At 54.5% G+C, this 27,879-nt stretch overlaps 1 protein-coding gene across 2 annotated transcripts; it reads right to left on the bottom strand.

Annotated features, from left to right (window-relative positions):
* Window positions 1-1,131: 1,131 nt before the first annotated feature.
* Window positions 1,132-27,402, bottom strand: FAM222A (family with sequence similarity 222 member A). 2 transcript variants are annotated; one of them, XM_081338880.1, is made up of 3 exons: window positions 27,256-27,402; window positions 12,456-12,585; window positions 1,132-2,930 (listed from the first exon to the last, which is right to left on the bottom strand). In XM_081338880.1, the coding sequence occupies exons 2-3, from the start codon at window positions 12,535-12,537 to the stop codon at window positions 1,666-1,668; spliced, it is 1,347 nt and encodes a 448-aa protein (XP_081195006.1). In that variant the 5' UTR covers window positions 12,538-12,585; window positions 27,256-27,402; the 3' UTR covers window positions 1,132-1,665. The 2 variants fall into 2 exon arrangements, with proteins under 2 accessions (XP_081195006.1, XP_081195007.1); XM_081338881.1 differs by lacking the exon at window positions 27,256-27,402 and adding an exon at window positions 14,743-14,791.
* Between the last annotated feature and the right edge of the window lie 477 nt (window positions 27,403-27,879).

Below are 27,879 nucleotides of genomic sequence, written 5' to 3'. Positions count from 1 at the left end.
TCCACGTTCCCAGCCAGGGGACCTCCCAGCCCCCACTCTGGGGACCCTCTTCCAATCAGGGTTCAAGCAAGAGCGGCACGCAAAGACGATGCAGACCATCGATCCAATGAAAGCCCAGATTTAATGTCTTCTTTGAGGGGAGGAGGGTGGGAGGGAAGAGAAAAAAGACAGACATTTGGGTTCTGGTTGTTTTTTCCAAGTTTTTTGTTTCCTATCATTTTCAAAACAATACAGTGCAGAGTGCACTTGTCACAGTAGAATATAATGGTTGCTTTTTCGTATAAAAACACATTCTCAGGTTATTTGTAAATGCACTTAGTGCTGGAAAAAGGTGGTAAGGACACAGTACCTCTGCATTTGGAGCCCCTCCCCCTCCCCTCCTATCTCTCTCTCTAACAAGAAAAATCTGAAATACCTGCAAAGCAGATCACCTGGCATCAAACTTATCAAACTCCTAATTCCACCACGGCAACTGTGGGGTGAAAGGAACACTTTTTTAGAAGCTGCATTTCTTTCTTTTTTGAAGGCGGAAATGAAAGGATGCGAAACGCTAAGAGCCTGGAGCCCTTTAAAGCAGGCTGCGGCTGAACACGCTGGAGGGGGCCGGGTGCTCAGGCAGCTGCCTGCGGAAGAACCCACGGCCACTCACTGGATCCCACTCGCGCAATCCCCATTTCTAGAACTCGGCCTGGGCAGGAACAGAGCGGGACCAGGGGCTGGAATGGCCGGTTCACACATGCAGAGCTCGCCTTCCCACACTTTCTAGCAGCCCTGATGCGTCTGCATCACTTCGGCATGCAAGGACTCAACAGCCAGGTCCCAGCTGGGGATTGGGGGGACCCCAGGGAGTGACCCTTGACGTTTTTCCCAGGGAACTTCTTGACACGGGCAATTGCAGCCAGATGCTATAGAGGTGGATCCCAAGCAAGGATTCCAATAAAAAGACTGAAGACACTCCTCTTTTTCAAGACTGTCTCCCTCTCTTCTGCAAATATCCCCCCCAAAAAACACGGTCTTCCTGGTTCTCACACGCAGATAGTAATGAAATGAAATACTGCTATTAAAAATGAAATAATAATAATAATAATAATAATAATAATAATAATAATGTTTTAATTCAGAAATCTCCTGGAGTAATGCTGATGTGATGGAGGGGTGGGAAAATCCATCTTATAGCAGCCAAAAACTGTACAGCAGGTTCAAACTAAAAAAAGTCACTTCAAGTTTTCAAGTGTTTTTTTTTCCTTCTTTAGACAGCTTCCAGACTTTTGCCCCCACCCCAATTATTAGCTTTAAATCGAAACAGTGCAAGTTACAGACTTCATCTAGAAAGGAGGCAGAATCGCTAAGCCCCCTGGATTAATGGGAGGGGTTGGGGGAGTCTGCACCCTTCCTTGCCCTCCCCCAGTCACAATGCATTTCAAATGCCCCCCACTTGTCGCCCAGGGCAGAAAGAGGACAGGGGGGCTCCTTCCCAGGCAGTCCAGCTAGCAGTGCCCACTGGCAGGCACACACCCATTCTCGTCCCCCAGGGCACCCCCAGATTAGCAGCAAAATCGGATCGCGTCTCCCTGTTCACATTCTTAGCCATAAAACCCCTTCCTGAAGCGCACAGACCAACGCCGTGCCCCACCACAGGCAGCCCAGCCCGGGGCACCTTTGCCCTTATCTGTAGACAGGCAGGCGGATGTGGGCATGCTGGTGGTCCAGGAGGCGGGGCACCGAGACCGTCTCGTAGCCCTTGCCCAGCATCTGCTCCTTGATGCACGGCGGGTGGATGTCGTTGATCAGGTACTCCAGGGATTGCAGGCTGCTGCTGAGGACGGAGGTGTTGCAAACCGCCTTGCTGGACAGACTGGGGAGCCCCTCCGAGGGGTGCAGGCCCAGGTCCCGGGCCCCGGTGGGCAGCTCCTGGGGGTTGTAGCAGTCGCTGCTGTTGGGCGTAACCAAGACGCTGTTCCAAGCAGGGGCAAAGTACTGCCCCACCGAGAAATTTCCCTGCACGCCCACGCAGTTCAACGGCGAAGAGCTCACTTTGTCCGCGGTGGTGGCACTGGCCATGGGGTGGGCACGCAAGACCCCGGCACACACCTCAGGTGACTTGCTGACGGCCCCCCCGCTGCCCGCACTGTACATCCGCAGCGGCTGCTGCTTCTGCTGCCACAGCAAATAATCCATGCCGTCCGGGTAAAGACCCGCCTTGGCTCCCACCAGGCCACTGCCCAGGTTGGAGCCAGTCACCAGCTCAGCGCCCTTCCGACAATCCGGCACCACAGCCCCCGCGTAGGCCACTGCTGCCCCCACGGCAGCCATAGTGGTGAAGCTGCCCACGGCGCCATGCTTGGCCGGGCTGGGGCTCGTCACCATCACCCCCTGGCACACCTGCTGGCCGCCGGCCTGAGCCTGGCACTGCTGATTGATCTGAAAAATAATGTTCTGGATGGAGGGCAGGTTGGCCTGGGGCAGCACCAAGCTCTGGCCGGCGTGCGGGACGACCGAAGCGGCCACCGTGACGTTGGGCGGGACGGGCGCCTCCATCTGCTTCTGGCCACCAGGATAGTTCAGCTGGGCTGTGCAGGACGGCCCGGGGGCTAAAGTGCTCATCACTGAGTAGGGGGCTACAGCCACGTGGGCAGGGGACATCTTAGTGCGCTTGCCCTCAGCGCTCTTCACTGCCCCTTTGCCTGCAGACGCCTTCACAATGGCCAGGAGGCCCTGGTAGCTGCTGGCGTGCAGAGGGTAGGGGCTGTAGCGCTGGCCCATCGTGTCATACCCGTTCACCGTCCGGTTAAGGTGCTTGTGCTGGGGGACCCTGATGTTGGTGGGGAAGATCTTGATGGTGAGAGGGTTGTTTGCCACCTTCTGCGCATACGCGTCGAGCTCAGCTGGGCTGGGGTATCGTGGAGAGCGGATGGGAGCCATGGCTTCACCTAGGAGAGATCAAGAAGATAGGTGACACGCTGCAATGCTTGTAGTCACCTCTAGAGGCCACTAGAGCCTTCTCTGCACAATTAACACTGACGGCAGCCATGCTTCAGTTAAAGCAACCTTTCTCCACCTTGGCAACTCTAAGACTTTGTGGCTGGCTGAGGAATTCTGGGCGTTGAAGTCCACCCATCCTTGCCAAGAATGGGAAACATTGAGCTAAAATAAAAGGTGGTCTGTCCTCACCGGGTAATCCAGGGACAGCATTTTCCGCATGCAAAGTACCCTAGAGCAAGCAAAATCAGCCCACTGAGTGAGCTTAAATACTGATGGAGACTTTTCCTTCAACAATTTGATCAATACTGTCTCTTCCTCAATTCTGGGAGAAAGAAGGGACCCCTCCAGCCATGGTCCCTCGACTCGGCTCAGCTGAGAAGCCAAAGGTGGTTTTGCACAGATCGACTGCAGAATTTGCTCCTGGAAGTGATGGCTGATGGCCCCAACTGCAGGCCGTAGGATAAATTCTCATCCAATAGCATCAATCTCCCCACTGGCTGCAGCAAACCTGCATTAGAAATCCAGCCATCAAGGCTGGGTGGCCCCACTCTTTTCTCCTATGGTATTCTGCCCCTGCTTGTGGAGGCTCTGTTGAGCACCAGGGCCACTCAAGATAATCCAAACACTGTATTTCTCCCTTCACTTTGTCTGGTCCATTTCTAAAGGAAGCCAATTTGTCTTCTTTCTTCCAAACAGATTCTATGTTCTTAAAGATCGACCCACTGTTCTTTTTGGACTTCCAAGGTTGTTTATGCAAGGGCGGCCGTAATTCTATATGGGAAGAGTGGAAATGTCTTTACACCAGGGGGGGAGGGGCGAGAGAGAGGAAGCACTGCTCTGAAAGAATGGATTTAAACCATATTATACAAGCAATTTCATGGATGCTTTGCGGCACTATGAGAGCTCCACTGGAAAAAAATAGAAAAAATCCATTTACCAGCTATAAATCAGCACTTCTTATAATGAGCACAAAAATGTCACTTTTATGCAATTTTACAGATGAACAAAACTGGTGAAATTAACTGTGGTAACCTACTGTAGTCAGCAGAAGGCAGCTTCGAGGAGGAGGAGAATGCTGGGGGGGGGGAGGGAGGACTCTGTGGATTCTGCCTCTCTCAAACTCCTCTCCTGCGCTAGTCTGCTAGTCTGGGGTGTGAAAGCTCATTTGTTGTTTCCATTATGCTTTCATTTGGAGTTTATCTTGAGTATCCAATGAGCCACCAACTGTGAAAATGATTAAATCTACAAAATCTATCTAATAGATTGAATAAATTAGGTGTTTGAAGAGAAGGTGGGAAAAAGAAGGTCTGGCTGAGAAGAGGAGAAGGGTTTGGGGAAGATGCAAAGAATAAGGGAGAATTACAGGCCCACAAAATCCTTCTCTCCTAGTCTGTCACCCCAAACTCAGCTGGGAAAGAAAAGGCGTTGATCAAAAATCCTATATTTGCTCCTTGATGATTTCATCTTTGAAAGCAAGCTCAGAATAGCCCGTCTGCCACTTTCTAAAACCAAGCCAGGCCACTGCTTGGCTCCTTCAAAGGTGGCTGAGATCTGTTTCGGAGGCAGTTTGCAATCATAATATATATATGTATGCTAAAAAGTAAATAGAAAAAGAATTTGCAAAGAGTCCAGAGAAATAAAGTGCAGCAGGAGGTTTCCAGCTCTCCCAACTGAGGGGGCAGGGGTCACGCCCTGAAGTGTCACGTGTGTATTTCTCCAAGGTGGCAAACTCTGGGACGGGGGAGGGGAGGGGGCTGCAACACAAGAGTCCCGCTGCAAGTCTGCCGTGCCCTGGCAAGCACCGGTGCCTTGAAAAGGGAGAAGTGAGGGTCGGACCCTCGTGCTTGCCAACTCCTGCACCCGTCTGCAAGCCCCCCCTCTCTGGGCACCAAGGCAGAGCCCGCTTGTGCTGTGGTGGAACAGCAACCGGCCCCTTCTCCCCTCCCTTCTCCGCCAGCAGCTACATTAAACCCAACTCGAAGGACGGGGTTTTAATTGACTTAATAGCCTGGTTAATAACAATGCTTATTCCAGACACCTGTAAAAAGCCTCAGTGTTAATGGCATGGAGGATGCCTAGCAAATGTAGCTTTTCAATGACTGCTGCTTAATGGAAACCCGTGATTAACAGGCCAGGCGTTCAGCTGCTGCAATGAAACACCCGTGTGCCACCACGTCATTCTCGGGCAGGAGGGTGGCACTGGTGGAAGGCCAGTCAGCTTCCGTTGCCCAGTCCAGGCGAGGGAAGCAGAAGGGGAGGCCATTCACAGCCAACGCCCCCCCTTCTGCTGTGCCTGCAGGCCAGGCCTGATGCCCTCGGGGGTGCCCGGGGCAATGCTTGGCAGCACGGCTGCCAAGAGCCAGGAGGAGCAACTTGGGGCTGCTGGTGTCCCCTTCCAGCCAGCCAGGCACAGGGCACTTCTGGGCTCCCGCTATGAGGACCCAGCGTCCCTTGGGCAGGTGGGGGGGGGAGGGAGGCTCTGTCAGCCTTCTAGGAACAGGGACACTAATTGGTCCCTGAGGCTCCTGGCCTGAGAGTTATCAGGGGAAGGGGCCGCCTGCAATGGAGGGGAACAGCCGCCCCATGTGGAAAGAGGCCCAGCTGTCCTGCAGCTGCCATTTGTCCACCTCCCCCACCCCGGCCTCCATTTGTGTCCTCAAAATCACAGTGCGGGTTGGTCCCCAGCTTCCCCTGGCCACCTTTGGCTTCAGGAGGGCAGAAAATGCCCCCGTGCCCCCAAACCATCCCTCGCAAATCGGAGGTGGAGGGAGACCAACTCCGTCACTGCTGAGCACAAGACAAGACAAGCCACAAATTCCCCGTGATGCCACCTCTGGGGGGGATGCTGAGCGCCCTGCTGCGCAAATGATAGAGGAACCAATTTCTGTGGTGCTCCTGGCGTGCTTTGGAGCTCGGCTGGCAAGCCCCCCTCCCTCCCCACAGTAATTACTGCTTTCAAAGGGACCGTAATTGCTTTCCGTCATGGCGCCCTCACCACTGTGCCACCACACGCTTGCCTTGCCACGCTGCCACTGGCCCACACCAGCTGGCCTGCTCCTCGTCCCCGCCACGCCAGCCGGGGGCAAGGCGGCCAGAGAAAGGGATGCTCCCTGGGCCAGGGTGGGGTGGGGTCTCTCCCTGAAGCCCACCCCGTCTGATCTCACCTGACTTCCAGGCTGGGTCTGGGGGCTTCCGGGAGAGGCCAGCTGGGCACTGGCAGCCAGAATGCAGCCTCCAGCTTCCTTCCACAGTTCCCCAACTGGCTTCTTCTTCTTTTTTAAGAATTACTCCATTTTTCAAAAATAAACTCCCCTAATTCTGCGAAAACCACACGACAGAGCTGATGTATCAATGACCTGGTTTTGTTAGGAGTCCTGCCTTCTCAAGAAGCCTGGAGGAGCGTCAGCTGCCTAACTTGAAAAGCACCAGGGCCCAAATTGCTGAGAAGAATTGGGGGGGGGACCCTCAACCTTTCAAAATCCTCAGTAGGCAGCGGTATTAAAACAGGATTGAGACTGGCCTCCAATCCATGCCATATTTAATTTAAAATGTTTTTAATGTCTTTCATTAACAAGTACGTAGGCTTGTATGGAACGGGGAGGAAGCAGGTCGAAGTCTGTGCACTGTTAAAGATTAAATACTTCTTTTTTAGAAAAAAGTCTTTTCATAAGCCCATTAACCTAGAAAAAGCTTAAGACCCAATTTAATCCATTCTAATTAAAGTGATACCTACTTTAAAAGCACATTGAAGTGACCTGCAGTGCAAATTTACCAGCACAAAGCCAGCCAGAATCCTTCAAACTGCCTGTTTACCAAACCTTCTTTTGTTTCAACTTAAGTACCTTATTATGTAGTTTGTTTTTCCTTTCTGTCAACTGCTTCCAGGCCTTCAGCAAGGAAAATGCAAGAGTATCAATATATATTTATCATTTGTAATTTTTTTTAGGAAGCTAAACCTCCCTGGATAAATATCAGAGGAGAAGGCAGCCGGTTCATTTCCACCATCACCACCTCCTGTCTCCATCGCCTCTCATCTCCTCGTATTTTTCAAGGGGGAAGGGGGAAAAAGTAGATCCCCAAATCCCTCTCAGGAGCAAAATTTTCCCCTCTCCGTCTTGCAAGCTGTTCAATTTCCCCGACTTTGCATTCAATAACAGCCAAATAATTGAATCATCCCGGCTGCTGAAGATAGGCTTTGAATTTTATTAGAATTTTAAATTGTTTTGTTTCTTCAGTATTTTATTACAGTAAATGGAAAAAATGCATGACCCATGGTAATCATCTGATGGCTTTTGATATTATTCGGAGCTGGGAGCACATCCGGAGCGGGAGCAGGACGCTGAGATGGAGCCATCAGGAAGCTGATGAGATTAGCTCTCAAACAGAAGGACTTTCTGCTCACCCAAATTGGCCAACAGATGGGGGGAGGGGGGAACTCAGGTCCAGTCCTGGAAAATTGGTCTGGACTGAAGGGAGGGGCTGGCTGGCTGCCTGGACACCCCCCCCCCACATCCAGGGTTCCAAACGGTGAAGCTTTGCAGACAGCCCTGATCTTGACCCAGCCAGACAACCACAAAAGAGGGGAGCAGCCTGAATGAAACTGTACTGTGCTCCATCACTGGAGGCTTGCAAAAGATTAGACAAGCATTTGACCAGGATGGTGCTGAGTGGCCAACTTTGAAAACACTGATGTAGAGTTTGCAGAATCAAGACTGCCAGAGGCTATGCAAATTTCCACTAGCAAGAACACTTATCCTGGCTGCTGAGATACACACCCACTTTCTGCCTGGCAGGCCACACTTGTCCATCTGCCCGAGCTGTGCACATTCCAGTTAAGTGTGAGAAAAGTGCACCTGGGCAAAAGAGGACAGAGCTGGCCAAGTTTTTTCCCCACCTTTTCCAATTAGGTAAATATCCTGTCAGCAGCCCGGAGATCTCCCAGCCAGGATCAACTTTCCAGTAATGTAATAGCGAAGAAACTGAGCTGAGTAAAATCTGAGAAAAATGACCCTCTGTTTGGCAGATGCCCCAAAGAAGAGGAAGGGGAGGATTCCTGAAATACAGAGGAGGGGATCTGCTTGAAAGCAAACCCACCTTGCAAATCCCTCCCTGGGAGCCCCCCCCCACCCTTAGTCCTGTGCAATTGAATTCATATTTGCAAGTGGCACCAACTTGGAGCAAACCAGCTGAAATAGACAAGAATCTCCACTGAGAAGCTATTAAATATGGATTTTTGCTCCCACATTAACAGATTTTCCAATACTCCCTGAATACCAAGCAGGGCCCCGCCATGCTGCCCGAGAAAAGCCAGCTTGCGTTTCTACCCAAGACCCTTAAAGATTCCTAGAAGGCTCAGGGAACGGTTTCATGCTGATGAATCACCGCCCGCCTTGGCTGGCCCAACACGTGGCTGTCAGCTGCTCAGAGTTTAATGCCGAGTTTATAAAAAGTCTGGCAAGGGAAGAGACCGAGGTTGGCACCGCTCAGCCGCCAAAGGACGGAGGGCACCTGCACCAGACCACTGAGTTGGGACAGTCCCGGGGGGAAACGGGGGTGACAAAATGCACTATGGAAAAAGCTGAAGCTCCTTCGGAGGTGTTTCCCGGCTGTTTTGCAGACTCCAAGGGCACAAGGTCCCTTCAAGAGGAGAAGACCTGCTCAAGGATCCAGCCAACACCCCCAACCCCGAGGAAAAATACCCAGTTTTTATGCCCCAGAAACTGCCCTGAATAACAAATGGCCTTTGGCTCCCTAAGCTTTCCCCCCTTTGTCCCCCAGGAATATTTATCACTACTACTCACCTATTTGACTTACTCGCTGCTTTTCTGCTTAACAGCAGCCAAAGTGACAGGCAGGGTGAGTTGTGTTTACTCATAAATAAAAGCAAGCCCCGATTTGCTGGGAACCGAGCCAGCGGGCTCCCCCTTCTGCTTCCTACCTTGCAAGGGGCCCAGCGCAAAGGGGACCGAGCAGCCCTTTCTTGGGGTTCAGTCCCGGAAGGCTTCTGGTGCGTTGAGCTACCTGGAAAACCTGCGAGACTCTTGGCTGCCATGCTGGGCTAACTCAAGGGGGCTTACTCGCAGGGAAGGGGGGGTGTCCCTCCTCATTGTGTGAATCCCATCAAGGCCGCAGTTTTGAATCATCCCTTCCTCTCTCTCTCTCTCCGTGACCCTCAAGCCCCCAAACTCAGCGTGCAGAACATTCTGGCGCCTTCCCTGAAACATCTGGAGTGGGCCTTTGAAGACCGTGTGTGTAGGACGACGAGCCTAAAAAGCAGCCAGTTATCTAGCCTGGCCAAGGATCTTCATGGTGACCGAAGAGCCTGACAGCTGGCATGCGGAGGGCGCCCAGTTGCAGAAGGATAGCAAGACACCCGCTTCCTAAGCAGGGGCAGAATGGACTGGGGGCTCTAAGCCAACTCTAGCCAACTCTCCGGGTTTCTTGCACTTCCTTCCCTCTTTTGAGAAGAAAACATAAGCAAGCGTGTTGGTCACCCCTACAGATACCAGACCCTTTCACCAAACCTAGAACAGACGTCTCATGACTGAGGCCCCCTCCCACTTAAGCAATGGCTGCCTGCTGCTGTCCAGGCAGAAAGGGTGCCAGGAGGCGTGTGGTCCCCGGCAGAAGGATGCTGCAGCCTGCCCACAGGCCCTGCTCGGCTAAAGCGACTTTTTTCTCAACAGCCCAGAGATGCTCCTGTTTATTGCAGCAGCCAGGCCCCTGGGAATTTCCAGGAGGGGGGCATTTTATTCTTGCCACCCGTCCAGATTTCTGCCAGGAACAGAGTGCCTGGCCTAAGGCCACAATCTCCACCGCTGGGCTCTCGGCTGGTGCCCACCGCCTGCCTCCCCCCTACAGAAGCACCAGCCAGCTCCGTGCTCCGGGTGAGCCCCCCCCTTGCCTCACAAGGCAACCCAGCTATTAAAGGAGGAGCTCAGCCACACAGGGGCACGTCTGAATTTGATTAGTGGAGGCTTGCATGGGTTCACCCAGCCGAGAGGGAGGGGGAGGGGGCTGCTTCTCTCTGAGCCACTAAAAAGTAAATGGCTTAGTTTGCTCTGTGACAAGTGGAAGAAACAGGGCTGTGTTTGCATCACAATGGGACAGATTGTGCTTTGTTTGCCCACAAAGAAATTGGTTGTGCTTTGGTGAAGAGGCTTGTCCATACTCACTAATTCAATTAAGGGAAGATTATGCGACTCTGCCCCCTTCCCCAGGACCACTGGCTAGGTCTTTTGAGAGCCACAGTGGGATCCCCCTCCCCAAATCTGGCTGGAGAGAAGCATTCTAAGGTCAAGGATGTCAGTTGCATAATTTTCCAAGGACACATTTGATACGAGGGGTTTCATTACAGAAACTAGGTAACATCATCACAAGTCTTTAAGAAAACCACAAAGTTCAGAAAGCACCAAGTTCAGGACCGCACAGTCCTCCTTCTCCCCCCCCCCCTGCAAATCCCTCTCTCTTGTAGATCATGTTACCTAGTTTGGGTAATGAAATGTCTGCAAGGAAACCTCCAAGCTGAGAGAGCAGCAAGGACCCCTCATTTCAACCCTGAGCTACAAATATTATCCTTTATCGGTACATATTTAGGTGCTTCTTCCTTCTGTCTCATGAACAATCAACCATTGCGCGGGGGGGGGGTTGGTTCTGGAAGGGGGATGTGCCCATCATGGGCCTGACTTGGAAAGAAGTTGCTAGGCACTCAGAGCTGGCCTTTCCCCTCCCTTCTCTGCACCCCTCCCCTCTCTCTGCCAGCCATGGCCCTTGGGCAGTGGCTGAAGAGTGCCCCCTGGAGAGCACCCATTTGCTCACCAACCTGCAGAGTAGCCAGGCCAGCCTGGTTGCTCTGTGCCAAGCCAAGTGGGCCAGAAAGCCAGGGGAGGGCCGGGCTGGGGGAAACGTCTCTCTTCTGTAGCTCCAGCACAGGCAGGAGGGCAAATATTAGCAGGCACACCTTGCATGCAAAATTAATACCAAAATTAATCAACAGCCCGGGTGCGTAATAGGATTCTGCAGCCGTGGCAGGCCGTGCTGGGCGGCCGACTTATTTCATGCTGACGGAAACGCAGCCAGAGGACATGAAATAAGGCCCATAAAGATAATTACCGAGATACTTGGGAGCAAATTAAGTAATCAGAGGCGCTTCTAAATCATGTCTAGTTTTAAGAAGTGCTATCGTTCCTGATTACTGAGAGAGCAATCTGGAAGGACAGGACAAAAACAGACACCCCCCCTTTCCTCAATGCCCCCAGGCTAAGGCAAAGACCCCCCCTCTTCCCCCACCGGCCATCTGTGTGCCTCCTGGTGCAGCTTCTCCTCTGTGGGTGGAACAAACATCCAAGGGAGAAAACTGCGGTGGCAAGGAAACGCCCAGGGTGGGGCTACCTGGCAGCCAAGCGAGGGGAGGGTGAGAGAGATTTGATTTCTCTCTTGCTAAGCAGCTGTAAAATCAAGCCAGGCTGAGGGAGGCCCAAGCAAACTCAGCTTGTGCCCAGCTCAGTTAAAACTGATGCTAAGTGAAACCGGAAGCCTGCAAGTTTGATGGTGAGGGTGGTGATCATTGTTTCGTGGCTTTGCAGGCACCCTGAGAGCTTCTGCCACGGAGACAAATTCCTTGAGTGTATGACCACACGGCCAAATAAAGTACTCAGTTCAGTTCAGTTCAAACCCTCCTCTCCAGCAAACAAATGAAAACAGGCAGAAGGACTAAAGGCAAAGCCTCCCTTGGGAAAACCCAGCCTAGCCCTCCTGGGAAGGAGAAATTGGCCCTTTTTCCGCAGGCGCCAGGTGGGAAGAAGGCTGGGCCAGCACAGCTGCAGGGGCTCAGCACCAGCCAGGGGCACGGAAGGCCGTTTTCAAAGGTTTTAAGAAATGAAACAGGCCAGCCTCATCTCTGACCGCTTCTGATTCCGTGCCCCTTTCTTAAGTGGCAGAACTGCTCGGCCAGGGAACAAAGAAAGAGGGGTTTGAACCCCTGCAGCCACCAGAGCCCAGCCCAGGCCGTAAAGTGCTGGTCATTTTTTAAAAGAATTCCTCCAGTTTAAAACACACAATAACCACTTTAGAATCTTAATGCGCCTTTGCAGCCAAAGAAGAGGTCAGCGCTGCCCGCCTAAACCGGGCTCATTAAATATGCATTTAATCATAGCTTGGGCTTTAGAGGCAAAGAACGTCAGGAACAGGTGCTTTGCCGAGTGACCTTTGGGGACCTATTTTAAGGTAACTCATTTACGGCTCCTGCAAAAGGCCCTCTCCTCTCAGCCGCCAGAAGCCCAGGTGGGCTCGAGTGGGAATTAGAAGGGGGCAACAGGGGCCCCCAGCGCACTCAGGCCAAGAGCCCCTTCCTCTGCCAGGGGCCACCATGCAGAGACAAAGGGGGTGGCCGCCTCTGTCGCCAGCAGCCGGAGCCTTTCCCACCAGGGAACCTTTGCCCACCTGGCTGCAGCCACCAGCCCAGAGCGACTCACCCTTGCGTGGCTCCAGGGCCTTATTCGGACAACCCAGAGGCTGCCTCGGTGGGTTCTGGGTCCTCTGCAGGCAGGCCAACATGGCGGAAGAGTGGGCGAGACGGCTCTGGTGGCATCACTCCAGAAGACCCTGCAAGGAACCCCAGAGAAGAGAAATGGGGTCAGTCCATCAGCCTGGAATTGGGGGGGGGGGAAAGACCCCTCCACCAGCATCACAAACCAGCAGGGAAGGAAGATTTGCGCAGGGTTCCCGCTTCAAAGGGTGCTGTGCACTCTGGAGAAGCAAAATTCTACAGATAATCAACACTTCCAAGCTTCTAGACCAGAGTTTCGCAACCTTGTTTACTTTAACATGGGTGGACTTCAAGTCCCAGAATTCCCAAGGCCACCAAAGCAAAGCCAGGCCCTTTGCAGCCCCCTTGCTTGGCTCCAGGCGGGGACCCAGAGCTCTCTTGCCGGCCGGCAGTCTTCAGAAGACCAGGCAACCAGCTTCCCTTAAGGGCAGCGGGCACCGTGACAATTTTAGGGCAGGGGCTGTGTTCAAGAGCTCCCACACCTGCCAAGCGGTTTGCAAGGGAGATTCAAAAACAGAGACACATTGGGGGAAAAACAACGGACAGGAGTTTTCTCTCTCGCTCTCTGCTGCCACAGGATTTCTGCCCCCCCCAGGCATGTTCCCCCTTCAGCCCCAATCAAGGTGGGCATCCCGTCACCTCGGACTGAACTGGTTGTTCTGTCGGAGCAATTTCGCCCACCATCCTTCTCCCTGCACACAATGGACACCCTGTGTATGTGGGGGGGGGGGCTGCTAAATGAGCAAAAGGGAGTCCTGCAAGCAGCTCCTTCCTGGCTCCCCCCCCCCTCTCCTGGGGCTCCAGAAGCTGCTTTGCCCAGAAATCTGAAAATGGCGGATGTGGCTTCTTACCCTCGGAGAAAGGAGCTGCCTAACTCTTCCAGGCAAAGCTTTTCCATCTCCACCCAGAGGGCCTTCTCCGCTCTGGTCCTTACAGCATCCCTGCCCCCCCCCAAAGACGGCACGACCCCCTCCGGCTTTCCCCGAGGGGGGGCTGCCCAGCCACTGTGCCTCCCCGAGGAAGCAAGGAGGAGCACGCAATCTGCTTCCCAAGAGTTTGCACACCCCACGGAGGGGGCCAAAAGCAGCCTGGCCTCTCGCCATGGAGCCAAGGTGGCGCCGGAGGGACCCAAAACATCCGCTGCTGCTGCTCCTGTTGAACTTCTGCCTGGAGTCACCAAGCTCCTGTTCCTGGTACTAATGAAGTATTCAGGCATAAAAGCCCTTTTCACTATCTTTCTTAAGATGCTAATTTCACAACAAGAGTTCGTTACTACGTAATTATCTCAATCTAGGTTCTAACCCCCCCCCATCTGTACCAGCCTTTCTCTAAAAAGAGGGGGGGAAGAAAAGAAAAGCGGAGTCTGAAACAGGCACTTTTCATCATCACCAGCTATTTTATTTTCCATGAAGCTACCTTGAAAGAAGCGTTTTTACTCTGAAAGAGACTTTTATTCTGTCTCGCAGCCAATCTTCGCCTATTACCGCCTTGAAGAGGAGAAAAGAGAGGCAAGCAAAACGGGCCCTGATTACCCTGATTACGGAGCCCCCTCGTTAATGCAAGAGCCGGGTGTCCATTTCCTCTCTAGTAATTTCACGCAAGGGGATAGGTCCAAAGTGGGGGGCTGCAGGGGAGCAGCCCCCACGCAGACAGAGCCGGGCTCCTTCGGACCGTGCCCGCAGCCCTTCCACTTTGGGGCTGGCCCTGGGGACTCTGAGCAGGGAAGCAACAGAGCCCCTCTCTGCAGATCTGGGGGTGGCTCCCGCCCCCCTCCTGATGAGCAGGGCAAGAGGGAAGCTCTGCAGAGGAGGCCCTCCAAAAGCAGGCCGGGCACGGCTCGCGAGGCAGACTTGGAGGATCTGGGACTTTCTGCACTCGTGGCTCTCTTTGTGCCCTGCTGCCTGCCAGGCTGGACGCGGATGAGAGCCTGCAGAGCTGCTCTGCCCGTCGTCTTAAGAAGGATTGGCCATCTGGGCCTCCAGCCTCGGCCTCCTGCCCCGGCTTCTCCTCCTGGCACTTGAGGTTAATCCTGCAGTCAGATCCTCAGCCCCCCTTATGCCCCCAAAGGCGCTGCTCGGGGCTCTGGACCGGGATTTGGGCCGCCAGGGACTGCTGCCCAGGCCAGATGGCAGAGCTTTGCCTGGCATGGAAACAGCTCAGAACTGCAGAGAGTGAAAAACGCACTTTCTTTCTTCTTGGAGAGTTTCACCTACCAAAGCAAAGCCAAATCCCGGCCCATTTGGTCTCTTTCTCCAAAGCCCCAAGCGGCAACCCGTTTTGAACCCGCTTGCAAATCTCTCCAGCTTATTGGCTAATCTGCTATGATGTCATGGAGGATCTCTAATGCAAAGGCTCAGCAAAAAAGTTTCCGCTTACTTAGGTCCCTCGGCATTTGAGTTAAATCCCAGCCATCCTGGATTTCACTGGCAGCCGGATCCGTAGAGAGCACGGCCGGACTCAGCAGTTTTGCCCATCTGCCGACTCCGTCCCTGGTTGAGGACAGCTGGCTACTCACCCCTCCTGTTCTCTCCAGTTCTCAAAAGAGCCCGTCCAGCCAGAGAAGGATGCTCCCACTTGCTGAATCAGGCCCTGCCCTGCCGGTCTCGCCTCCTGCTGCAAACTGCCACGCGCAGGACACAACATCTACCCACTGCAGGGCCCTTAAAAATAGCTCCCTTCTCAAAGTCACGCTAACGGTCCCTCCCATTCGGATATAAGTACCCATTTCACAGCCTTTTCTCTAACGCCTGCTAATTTTGAAAGCCTGCCGTGAAAAGCAGGGCTATTTATAAGCCCAAGGTCTCTGCGACTTTAATAATCCTCCCCCCCCAAATCACCTGTCCCTGCAGACCACTGGCTGCTCTTTGGCACCTTCCAGTTGCTGATAAAAGGGGCCTTGAGTCCCAATGAGACGGGGGGGGGGGTGGCACAGAGAATTTTAAAATCAGGCTTGCTCCAACTTCCAAGCCATCACTGCAGCAATCCTCTGCCATGATGGCTCATAGAAGTGTTGAGACTACAACTCCCATCACAGCTCCTCTGCAGCTATGCTGGAGGGGCACAGCTGGACATAACCCACCTGAGCTTTACTTGCTCTTTTGGAAGCGCCTTCAAACAATGAAGATGCCAGCCAGCCATCTTCGACTGACATTGGCGACTTTGCTGTGAATTGTCTCACGTGGCCACGTGGCTTCTGCTCTATTTGTGTTGTGGTCGGGTGATCTGATTATACTGAGCACCAGCTGTCTTTGGAGGTAAGGAATGAACTCTAAATGCCTGCAATCGAGGGGGAGGGCACAGGAAGACCAGCTTCAAATCCTCCCCCCCAGCCATGCATATCATTTAGTGATCTGGGAACTCCCCCATCCTACCTTGCAGGGCTGTTATGAAGGTCCAGGTAGTATTGTGGAGAGAAGGAAAAACCAAGGCACTGCACACCTATTCAGAGACTGCTCGTGCCAGCCTGCCAGGAGTTTACGCTCACCCGTCTTAAGTCCGACTGCCCAACAGAGAGCCCTACATTTGGTGAGCTGTAACATGGTCTGTGTTCAGGGGCATCACAATCCTGGTGCAAAGGTGGGCCTGATCCAGCAAACTACGCCACAAGCTTTGAAACTATCACATCTAACTTCCTTCTGAGTCCAAAGGATGCAAAATTAGACGAAGCCAGTTCCCCTTCGCACCCAAGACCCAGATGCACTCTGCCTATGCTCCGAAGCATGCCGTTCCTCTCGACACCCTCCCGTGCTTTGTCCCCTGCGTTCCTGTGAGCTGCTAGTCAGGCAACTTGCAAATAATTTATGCTTAACCTTGAAAACCCCAAAGGGCTGCAACTCAATTAGCAAGCTGACAGTTTGGGTGCTGGAATGAGTTAATCTGGAGAAGGGTCACCTTTCTGTAAATTATGGCAAATAAATAAAACCGCCACAGGAAAGTTCACCAGCACCTTGCCAAAGGCATCTAAGGAGGCAGGCAGGCGGCCTGGGGTGGGGCGGTGCGACCTCTTTTCCCTGCTCGCAAATGTCTCCATGAAACCCAGCTAATACGGTTTTTTTTGGGGGGGGAGACCCTGACTGGCTGCCCCCCCTATCACGAGCAAGCCCCGAGCCTGCTGGGGAATCAGTGGAGGAGAGAACGGAGGAGCGCATCCGGTTAATAATTAAATGTTAATCTAAAAAGCAATTTTAGCTGCAGCCCATAAGATGTGGTTTAAGATTATATTAGCATGCAGGAGCCAAGGGTAATTTCCACTCACCCCACGTGTGATCAGCCAGAGCCCAGCCAGCTTCATGCCACACAGGCTGCTGATTAAAAGGGGGGACCCGACAGGGAGGGAGGAACCAGCCAGGACATTTGGGGGGGGGGCTGCCAAGTTTAAACGCTTGTTTAAAGCTTGCATGAACTTTGATTGCAGCCTGAAACACCGAGGCTCCTCTGTGCCAGCCCCCCCCCAGTCTTTGCACCCCCGGTCACCCCCAAAGGCATGCTCCCTGTCAGCTCCTCCTCTTCCTCGGCTCTCCAGGAAGCAAGGGGCTGTGTGGGCAGACCCAGAGGCCCAGCAGGTGCTCCGTCATTGATGTAGGTCAGTGTTTCTCAACCTGGTCAAGTTTTAAGATGCATGGACTTTAGCAACCATGCTGGATGGGGAATTCTGGGAGTGGAAGTCCACCCATCTTAAACCCTTTGAGAAACTCAAATCTAGACTCCACAAGTTCGCTGTTCCCTCCCTGCTGCAGACTTCTCCCCTTCTTCCCAAAAAACCCTGTGCCAAAGTTGTGGTATTTGGGCACATTCTGTGACTTCTATTTCAGCCTCGTGGCGCTGATTTCCAATGAGGGTTCTGCTCCCCCCCCCAAGAGTCCTCTCCAACCCTCCGGGCTCCCCTCAACCCGAACACAGATTTTCACTGCACAGAGGAAGAAACATTTTCCTAATTACAGCTCATTTGCATTTCCTAAATGCTGGCAAACTGGCTTCTGGACAATTTTCTGCCTGAAGGAGGGTCCGCAAATATTGAAAGTAAATAAATAAGAAAATTATCAGCTTATACAGCCTGGGCTAATTTCTTATCTTCTAACAAACAAGCGAAGTGCCCTGTTGTGCCATTATTGTGTTTGCTCTACAATTTATGGATTCTCTCCCCCCCTTTCTTGTTATAACAAGGAGACCTTGAGACAAGAGTTTTGTTCTTGCTGGAGCAGAAATAAGGAGCCCTCAGCGGGAGGCCTGGGCAGAGAGCAAGGCGTACAAAGATGACCGACCGGACCGGGTCTCCATCCGACTGGGGTCCTTTAGCGCAAGGAGGAGGGAGGCAGCAGACGCAGTTGATTCAAATGAGAGATTAAGAGGAAGAAAAGATGTACAGACACGGTTTGAGGGCAGAGAATTTAAACGAAAGCCAAGGCAAATAATTGGGCGAGGGGGGCTCACCCAGCATGCAGCCTCCCCAGGCCAGAAAAGGGTCTCCTACCCTTCAGGGCAACATCAGATGCCAGTGAAGTCTGTTCCCAGCAACTCAAACTGGGGGCCAAGGAAATACGTGGCCCCTTTGGCGCTCTGGACGTCTGGACAGAGCAGAAGGCAGCCTGTGGCGCTGGGCACGGCCGGGCCTGGCCCCCAAACAAGGGGCAAGACCTTGAGCGTCAATCAAGTGCTGGAGAGTCACGGGCAGAGGCCGGGATCCCCACGCCCAGATCTGCCCAAGGAGGCAAGGGGTCAAAACAGCCAAAGAGAAGCAGAAGTACAACTTTCTGTTCCTTTGGGGAAAAGGCTCATCCTGGGATAAGCACCCACCTCAGCCTCTTCTTTCAGTCGCTAGGACGAGCATCCTCGCTAAAGCTACCTGGGCGTGACTTCAAAGACTCTGCGGGCTGCCATTCCTTTTGTGGGTCAGAAACAGGTTGGCCCAAGCAGGGGCACACTCTGAGCATGTGCAAAAGGCTTTTCTCTCTTTGCTAAGCCAAGATGCCCTTGAGACCCACTTCGGAAGGGCACGCACTGGGAAGACAAGACTCGGGATGGGGAGGCTTTTAAGCAGAATACAGGGGGGGGGGGAGAAAAAATATCTTTTACAGGGTGGAGGTCGAGAGGGAAAGGTCGGACCAGAAAGCAACTCAGTGACTTGGAGCCCTGCCGAAATTCACCAGAAGGAAGGGGACCATTGCAAGCTTCCCGTAGCCCACCTCACCTCACCACTGGGCCAGGAAATGAGGCCTGCGTCGGTCGCTGGTTGCCCAAAGGCCACTTCCCTCGCGCGAGACAGACAGGCAGAGAAATGACAGGCAGAGAAATGCCAAACGATTAAAATGAATCGGCGGAACAACAGTGCGATGGGAAAAACTGTGTCAAGGCGGGGAGGAAGAGAGAAGGCACACAGAGAGCCCCCCCCCGCCACCATCCCTCCTTCCTTCCATGTTTATAGCAATTGTATGAAAGTGTACAGCACGGATCGGCAACAGCTGACAAATGAGATCAAACAGACGTGATTTCAAGTTGGCTTCATCCCGCGTTCTGATTGGCATTAATTGTGAGCATTTGCAAAGCAGAACGCCGAGAGCGGCTGACATTCGCTCCGAGCGAGCATTTCCCTTCTAATAGTTTTAATGATTACAATGGGAGCCTGTGATCGGCTCTGCGCATTAATAACTCAGGAACAGCTGGGGAGGCGGGCAAGGGGGGAGGGCCGGGGGGGAGGGGAGCCGCACAGGAGGGCCCGCCCTTTTGCCTGTGCAGCACACATTCACTCACGTGTGTGCACCACTGAAACCCATCGTCCCGCAGAAGTCACAGGCAGGGATGGGGCTCCTCCAAGGGTGCCTTCTGGCTTGCCAAAAAACTCGCAGAAGCCGCAGGGCTGAGAGGCAGAGCTGCCCAGAGGAGTGCTGAGAAGGGACCAGGCTGCCCAGACGGGACGTCCTGCAGCGGAAGAGGCGAGCAAGCCCTCCTGCTCCAGCTGCTCTCCGATCTCAGCTCCGGGACGTTGCCTCCAACTGGGCAGAACAGCTTGTCTTGTTCAGCTGGAGGAGACGCGAGGGCAAGTTGGCCCAAGCGGGGACACACTCTGAGCATGTGCAAAAGGTTTTTCTCTGTCGGCGGCTGCTGACCAATTCTATCTCCGGACCGCAGACTCCAGCTTGCCGTGGCCACTATTGAGTTAGGGGAGGGGTCGCGAGCCTCTCGGTCCCCACCCCCCACACTCTCAGGATGGGATGCAGCAGATGCACCAGCTCTTCCGGAGGGCCCAGAAACACAAAAGAGGCGACCACGTCCAGCAACAGTCCAGCTCACTACCCGGAGACTTCCTAGAGCTTCGCCATGCCTGACCAGATACGTAGTCTCAGTCCCACCTTCAAATGCAGAACACCCGCAGAGGACATGTCTGCCCCCTTTTCACTCTGAGACGAGCCAATATTCGAAAATCTTTTTCTTCTTTAAGACCCCCCCCCCAAAATTAGACTTGAGACCACCAAGCTGACTCCATCAGACCCTTTTCAGGGGACGAGATGTATGCAAACTTCTGCTAAACGTTCCCGTTTCCCGAAGCACCAATGAGATATTTCCATTCAAACAGGCTTCTGGCATTCAAGCCAACTTGTTGCCAAGAGGACTTTAATGTGTTTTTATTCCAGCTAATGCTTTAATTACACCGGGTCTCTTTTACTCCTATTTTGATGTCAGCTGCTTCAAACAACATTCTTTTCCAGGCAAAGACAGAACATAAGTCTTTTATTTCTGTTGGCCAGCCCATCATTTCAGAAACCCCCCTCCCGTGTCTTCCAAACAGGCTAGACTACAATACCCTTCAGCCGCAGGCCTTCCATCTCCAGAAAGAGGCTGGAGAACATCCTGATATTTCATCCATAAATGCCTCCTTATTCCTCCTTTACAGCACCAACCTTAGACCTCTTCTTACAAAGAGGAAATTGTCCCCCTGAACCAGTTTGCACACCTGACATGGAAACTGCACGAAGGAGCCCACCCACCCCCCGTCCAAGTCTTAAAACCTGAGTAGTGGTGGGCCGTTACCTGCCGCAGAGGGAGCCTCAAGCAAAATTCAAAAGCAAAATCTGTAAACGTACAGGTGCCCTTTGTGAACAGGCAGCTCCCCCACACCCCTTGAAACCTTCAAAACACCCACAGTCCCCGGCCAAAGAGGCTGGCATGCAAATCCTTTGCGCCTTCATGCAGCAGCCTCCAAGCAAGAAGGCCCATTTTTGCCTGCCCACTCTCCTGCCCAATGCCACCTGTCCACCAAGACCCAGCTTTCATACAGATAATGCGGGGGCAAGGAGTTGGGGGGGCGAATCTACCCCACTTTGATCTCTTCCCTTTCTTTTCTACACTGAGGGGAGCCAGCAGCCATCACTGTTGGGTGGCAGCCAGTTCCAGGTGTCCTTCAAGACGCCCGAGGTGCAAGGAAGCCACGCTTGACGGGAGAGAGAGGAAGTAGGGTTAGGGACAAGGGGGAACCAGCCTGCCCCCCTTAGTTCCCAGTAGCTGCTTGTAGGTCGCTTCCCCAAATCTCCTTCCCTTCACCTGCCCACCCTTCCTTTACATCTTTCAAGCTAGATTTGGCGGGGGGGGAGCACCCAGCCAGAAGATGCAACAGCCCTATGCTCAAAACAAAGTGATTCCTTTATTCCACCAGAACCATAAAGAAGCAATTACCCAGCTGCATTTAAGCTTACACCCCAAAAGTTCAGCCGGCAGGTGATAGAAGTGGGGGAGGAGAGAATTCACAAAGCAGCTGATTAATCAGGAACTGCTCCCCCACCAACTCCAGGAAAACCCTGTGCATCTCAGGATCCTTTCTCTGGAATTAAAATGCCAATTCGCTGATCTGCAGGAGGGAAAATGCAAAGCAATTAAAATCTTGGGGTGAGGAGCGTTCCCCCCCTTCCTTCCATTCTATCCAAGGCTACTCCTGGGAAGAAGCAGGCAAAATTCATTTGGCTCCCAGGGGGCCCAGAAGCTCACCCCAGCCCTGCAGGGACCTCCGCCATCTGGCTGGCCGGCCAGGGCAGCGGCGCTGTGGGGGCGTGTGGAGTTCAGGCGGCTGAAAGGCTGGGGGCCAAGTGCAGCCGGCCCTGGGAGGGGGCTCAAAAGCGCCAATATTGTCTTCCCGGGCAATAAAAAATTCCCAGCAGGCTCTTGTCGGTTTCAGGTCATTAACCTGTTTTATTGAAAGGTTGTTTACAGCAGTCATAAATAGATTCCTTTCTTTGCCTCTCCAGCAAAGAGCCATCGTGAGACCCGGGAAAGGGGGGCGGGCAGCAGCTGGGAAGAAAGCCGCAGCCCTGAGACACCGAAAGGGGAGGGGGCTCTCTAACCATGCAAGCACAAATTCCAGCAAGTTGCTCTGGATTGGATAGCGCCGGTGGCTCAGACGGTCTGATCTCATCAGAAAAAGCATCTCCTGCATGTTTCAATCCCAGCTCAAAGACTGGGGGACCTGAAAGCAACTGGGCTCGGCCCCTGCAAAGTTCAAACCCAGAGTGGGAAGGGGGGCCAGAGCACTGAGGGGCAGCCAAGGAAATCGCTCACAGCCAGCCAAGCCGGGGAAAACCAGAAGAGGCCGCAGCCGGCAACCCCTTCCAGGTCCACAATTCAGACACTCCAAGCACCCTTCACAGAGAGTCTGGCCGCAGCTACAGAGCCAACCTTGCTGCCCTCTGCCGTGCCTTGGTGGGAGGGGGCTTCAAGCCCCTTCACCCACCTGCAGAGTCCTCAGATGGCCCGAGTGAAGGATCGCTAACATCCTGGAGCAAACAGGGCCCCTCACCCCATCCAGGCCTCAGATCCCAGGATTCAAGCTTCCCCTTCTGGATCAAATCCACCACGGGAAGCCAGTGGTTGGGAGGCGCGGCTATTCTGCGTCTCCTGCTGGACGTGGCTGTCAAAGGATGGGCTGAAGGAGGCGATTCCTGGTGGTCCAGGCGAAATTTGGACAAGGTGGTTTCAAAAATTCTAGGTCTGGCCACAAAGAACAGGAAATTCCAACCAAACTTCCCCAGAGGAACCCCAAACTGACAAGCAAGCTCTAAGCTGCAGCCGATGTGGGAAGGACGCCTAGAAATACTAGAGATAATTATATGGAATAGAAAAGCTGCAAGCAGAATAAGCTTTTAATGATTAATTGTATTCCAACGCTTAATTTTAACTCTGATTTTTAATTGTAAGAATGTTGCTTCTTATCCTTTTAGTACCGGAAGCTGCTGTGCTGGTCGAAGGAACAGAAAGCCTATTGGAAAGCCAATAAACGATAAATCAGCCAAGCAAACACCTGCACGCATCTTCGGTTGCTCTGCGCAACCCCCACCCCCACCCCACGGGGCCAGCTGCCGTCTCTGGCAACACACAAAGCACACTGCAGACGCAAAGCTGAGGGGGGACAGGGAAGCCACCGCAACCGCAACCCCCTCCTTGCCACTTGTTAAGATGGCGTGAATAACAATAATTTTTAAACGTGCACGCCGCCTGACTTTCAGTGTATCTGTGCAATTCCTGGGATAACATTCACATCTCTGGGGGACCCCCCTGAGTTGTCCCATCCTCTTCAGGAGCAGCAGCTTTCAAAATGTCGGTCTCCTCACAGAGTGGAGAAGGTCTTTCTCTTCTCCTGCAGGGCTCATCAAGGTGGGCTGGATGGACGAGGCGGGGGGGGGGGGAGAGATCTGGCTGCAAGGAGAGATCAGTGGGAGGGGAGGAAGAGCTGACTTTCCTTCCTGGAAGCAGGGTGGGTGGGAATGAAACACTGGGCTTGGAGACCCTTTCCATCATCCTAAATTACCTGCATGTTTGGGGGGAGGGGGGGTGAATGCGTTTCACTCAGAAAGTGAGGGATGCTCACCATTTCAATTCTTATCAGAGAAAAGGTCTCCCAAACTTGCCAGCCTGCCAGGCCTGGCAGCCCCAGGCGAGACCGCTGTGCGGTGACTCGCTTGAAGGTGTGGCGAGTGCAGGCAGCAGCGCATGCAGGTCCCGATCCCCCCTCCCCGGTGCAGATTCTGCTCTTTCCGAAGGGGAGGGGAGAGGGCGGGCGGGGGAGGGGGCGGGCGGGGGAGGGGGTTGTTAGGCAGCCCTCAACCAATGTCAGCCAGCTGATAATTACGGAGGGCATGTCCCCCTCCTCAGAGAAGGGCACAGGGGAGCAAGTCACTTAGCAACGGAGCGGCGCCCCTGGAGTGGCCGAGCGACCAGCCATTTTCCCCTGCCCTTCCCCGGTGGTGCCAGGCGAGCACAAACAGCGATAGGCAGCCACACAATAGCTCTTGACACACAAATAGGTTAACACAATAAAGCCGGCTTTAGCCAGCTCACTCCAGGGAGAGAAGCAATTCGCCTGGCTAGGAGGAGGTAATAAAGCCGGCCTTTTGTGCGCCGCATTAGCCAGAGAGAAGGGGAATTGCCCTTTGATTGAATTACCTGGCGTGAATGTTAGCTTTTCCCCAGGAATGAGCCGGGCGGGAGGAAGGCCTAGTGGTTCCTCCCCCTGGCTGGGGTGAAAAGATCCCCGTGCAACTGCCCCCCCCTTTAAAGAATCACCTTCTTCTCTTGGGGAGGGGGGCGCCCCTTTCCTTCTCCCGCCAGCCAGAGCCTTTCCCCGAACAGCCGGGGCATCAAGAATCGAATTTCAGAAGAAGCCACAAGCCGTTTTGCGACTTCTCTGCACAGGTGTGGAAGCCACTAGTCTGCCAACCGGTGAACTACTGCAAGCAGAGGAAGGAGGAAAAATAGTCCGAAAGGTGAAAGTGGACCTTTGGGAACAGGTTGCTTTTTGATCTTTCACACATCCACAATACGGACTCGAAACCTGAGCGTGGACCCAAGCTATGGTCACAATAAAACCTGCCCTGCTCAGGCAGCCTGTGATCCTTAGCCAAATGTATCGACCTACACAGCGAGCCTCAGAGCTGGGGATTAGGGTGGGCGGAGGACGGCCTGACACTCACCACTTTATCCGAACAAGCTGAAGACACTGACCGGAACGCAAACAGTTCTGCCAGGGGTGAGCAACGTTGTGGAATCAGACCCCTCCTCGTCAGGAAAACAGCCCCCCCCATCATCTCTCTACTCTGCTCTAACCATCCACGTGAAATCCACTCTCTGCCCCCCCACACCACCACCACCCCACGCCAGAAGCCTGCATGAGGCTCCTCTCTCTCGGAGGAGATTCAGTGGCTCGGAGGCTTAAATTTTTAATGCAGCTCCCTCTTTAGACTTGAAATATCTCGCAGCGTGAAACTGAGAGGAAGGCGGCAGAATGGAGATTTATTGACCTCTTCGAGGCAGTGGCGGATCTGCAGAAAAGAGAACGCAGAGGCCGGTCTGGGAGGCTTTTAAAGGCAGGAAGGACACAAAGGATTCCCAGCCCCCCCCTTCTCCCAATAAATGCCCCATACCAGATAAAAGGAGACGCTTTCTGGATCATAAGATAAAAATACCAGCAAAGCGCTGGCCAATTGTGTAAGCTTCTGAGTTCTGCAGAGTTCTTGAGCAGGCAAGTGATATAAAATTCCAGGGGGAAAAGTCTTTCCCTTGATACCATTCCCTCACAGGCTCAAGGAGGCTCCAGTTTCAGAATTTTGACTCAAAGGAGCGTCCAGGTCAAGGTGCTCGCAGCCCAAAGGTTTCGCCTGAGTGAGCTGATATTAAAAGCGTGCAGATTTTAACATTTCACAGAATTTTCCATCCTGGTCCGTCTGGAAAAACTCTCTGCAGTTACACATAAACCAGCTTGTTTCACGGAACTGATATACGGTACCTTCATATTTAGAATGAGCATTTCAGGGAATTCACATCATAACAACAATTAAACTCAGGCCAAATCAAACAGGAGCCATCAGTCTCCTTATTTGAAGGCCTGGCCAAAGAGCAGGTCCGTTACTCCGGTGCTGAAATTCTGACTCTTTTTCATTCTCTCCAACAAAATTCCTTGAGAAGTCTGAAACTTGAAAACTTTTTTTTCCAAGCAAGCAGGGAAAGAGAGCGGGAAAAAAGTCTTATGCATTCTGCGCACTTCACCTGACACACTTTGCGCAGTGAGGCGTTGATGTCCCAAAGCGAAAGCCTACACTTGACCCCTGGAATCGGGTGCCCAAACCTCAACCCCAATGGCGCTTTCTCCAATGTGAAAAGGCCTCTGGGTTCACCTCGCCCACGCCAGAGAGCCTCCCCGGAGCAGATGGGGAACGGGGGAGGGGAGAGGCAGGCAGGCCACCGACTTCACCTGCAGGTCTTCCAGGCAGACTTGAAGGTGGGGGGCCAAAGTCCCCTTCAGTAGAAGCCTCCTTCGCGCAACAGGGACAGTCAGCAGAAGACTCTGCGGCCTGGAGAGGACTTAATCTTCCTGGCTATGTTTGTGCCAACTTGCCTGTCAAGGCCTTCACAATGCCACCATCGAGGTTTTCAGTTGTGGGGGGAGATCTGGGCTCAGGGGAGGCTAAAACCAGACAGCCCCAGGCCTGCTCAGGAGGAACCAGCGTAAGCAGGCTTTGGGGTGGGGGGCAACACCCCAGTCACCCCGCCTTCTCCAAGGGCCCCAGCGAGCGGCCTCTGGAAGTTCTCTGAAGACAGACCGGCCCCTGGACCCATTTCCCCTCCCCACAATGCAATGAGGGGAGGGGGAGCCCTTTGCAGCAAGGGGGGATAAAATAGGTGATCTCGGAGGCTCCTCCCCTGCCTCTCCCATCTACCAGGCCCGGCTTTGCCATCCGGCAGCAGCAATATTTCTTTCTCCCAGTTTGGGAAAGAAAGCGGGCCTGGCACTGGCCGGGCAGCTGACAGATCCCGGTGGTTCTCAAGGGCAGCAGCCGCGAAGCTGCAAGACAGGCCAGGGCTGACCCTCCCCGCCCCCAGCGGATTTCCTTCTCAGCCTGCCAAGCCCGTCCAACCAGCACCCAGACAGAAACTGTCCCCAAGGGGAATTGACCCCCTTGCAGAAAGCCCCCACCTGCCATTCGGGGGGGGGGGTTGTTTCTGGGAGAGTTGGAGTTGGGGGGGATTTTCCTTCTTAGGGCTAATAGGATCTTCCCCCCCCCCCAAAGACCTCCAGAAGTCTTCAACTTGGGCAGGGCACCTCCACAGGCTCTGGGTCCCTTAAGGCTGTGGCTCCAGCTTTCCTGGCCCTCCGAGCCTGTGGGGGTGTCCAGAAGGCGCCGGAAGCCCCCAAAGGAAGCAGAGACACCAACTCTGACCTGCCCCGGGTCAGCGAGGCCCATCTACCTTCCTCCAAGCTCCGGCCCGCTGAATCGCCTCCCGAGAGTCCCCATTTGGCCAGACCGCCAAGGCTACGCGGACCCCCGGCCCCGGCCGCCCTCAGCCACTCGCCGGAGCTCCAACCGACGCGCCTCTTCCGACCAGCCACCCCCCGCCCCCCAGCGGGAGCCAGAGGCCCTCAGGACCACCACCCCCGCCACACACACACACACACACACACACACACACACACACACGCCTGAGGAAAGCAAGGGGGACCCATCCCCGCCCTGCTGCTCAGTGAAAAGGCCTCTGGGTTCGGGAGGAGAACCCCTGCCATCGGGCAAATCGCCAAGAGAAGCGGCCGGGGAAGGGACGAACAAGGCAAGGACGGGGCGGACCGTCCCAGCCAGACGCACAGACTGCCCTGCCCATCATCCCCGGCCAAGGACGCGCGCCTCTGCCTCGGCCCTGCACCCAAAGCGGGGGCCGGGGCCGATGCCCCCCGCCCGGCCCTCGCCCCGCTTTACCATCTCGGTGCGGCCCCGGATCGGCTTCAGGGCGCCTCGGCCGAGAGCAGCAGCCGCCGCCGCCTCCACCGCCGCCGCTGCCGGGTCCTCGCGGCCATGAAGGGAGCCGAGCCAGGAGCGTCGCCGATGCCTCGCCGCCGAAAGGGCGCCGCCCGCCGCGATCCTCAGGGGCAGCCCGAGCGCGGCGGGGCCCGGCCGGGGCTCCGCGGGGGTCGCCGGCCGCCAGCGGGGCTCACATCCTGCCCGGGCCGCGCGCGCCGTTGCCGGAGCAGCCCAGACGACATGGAGGAGGGCGGCGGGGCGACGAGGCCGGTCCCTTTGTGTGCCGCCGCCGCCGCCGCCGCCGCGCTGAGCAGAGGCGGACGGGCGGAGCGGGCAGCGCTCCGGGTCCCCGGGGACCGCGCGGCAGAGCCCGGCGGAGGCGGCTGCCCGGGACCGTCGCGGCCGGTCAGGTGCGGAGCGCGGCTCGGGCCCGTCGGGCGCCGAGAAGGCGAGGGAGCAGCTCCGGGAACGCCGCTCCGCCGGCTCCCTTCCTCGAAGCGAGCAGCGCGGCGGAGGCCGGCGAGGCGAGGCGGCTCCGGCGGCTGGCTCGGCGCCGGCCCGGCCGGCTGCGCGAAGCGGAAG

This window comes from Vipera berus, assembly GCF_964194415.1.
Source record: "Vipera berus genome assembly, chromosome: 14".
NCBI classification, from domain to species: Eukaryota; Metazoa; Chordata; class Lepidosauria; order Squamata; family Viperidae; genus Vipera; species Vipera berus.
Note: the sequence above shows the minus strand (reverse complement) of the source record. Positions and strands in the feature narration are given on the sequence as shown.

Excerpts from the sequence above, each read along its gene's own strand:
- FAM222A (XM_081338880.1), bottom strand. The coding sequence starts at position 12,537 with ATGTTGGCCTGCCTGCAGAGGACCCAGAACCCACCGAGGCAGCCTCTG. Across the intron at positions 2,931-12,455 it reads GGCCCTGGAGCCACGCAAGG|GTGAAGCCATGGCTCCCATC; the intron begins GTGAGTCGCTCT and ends GATCTCTCCTAG.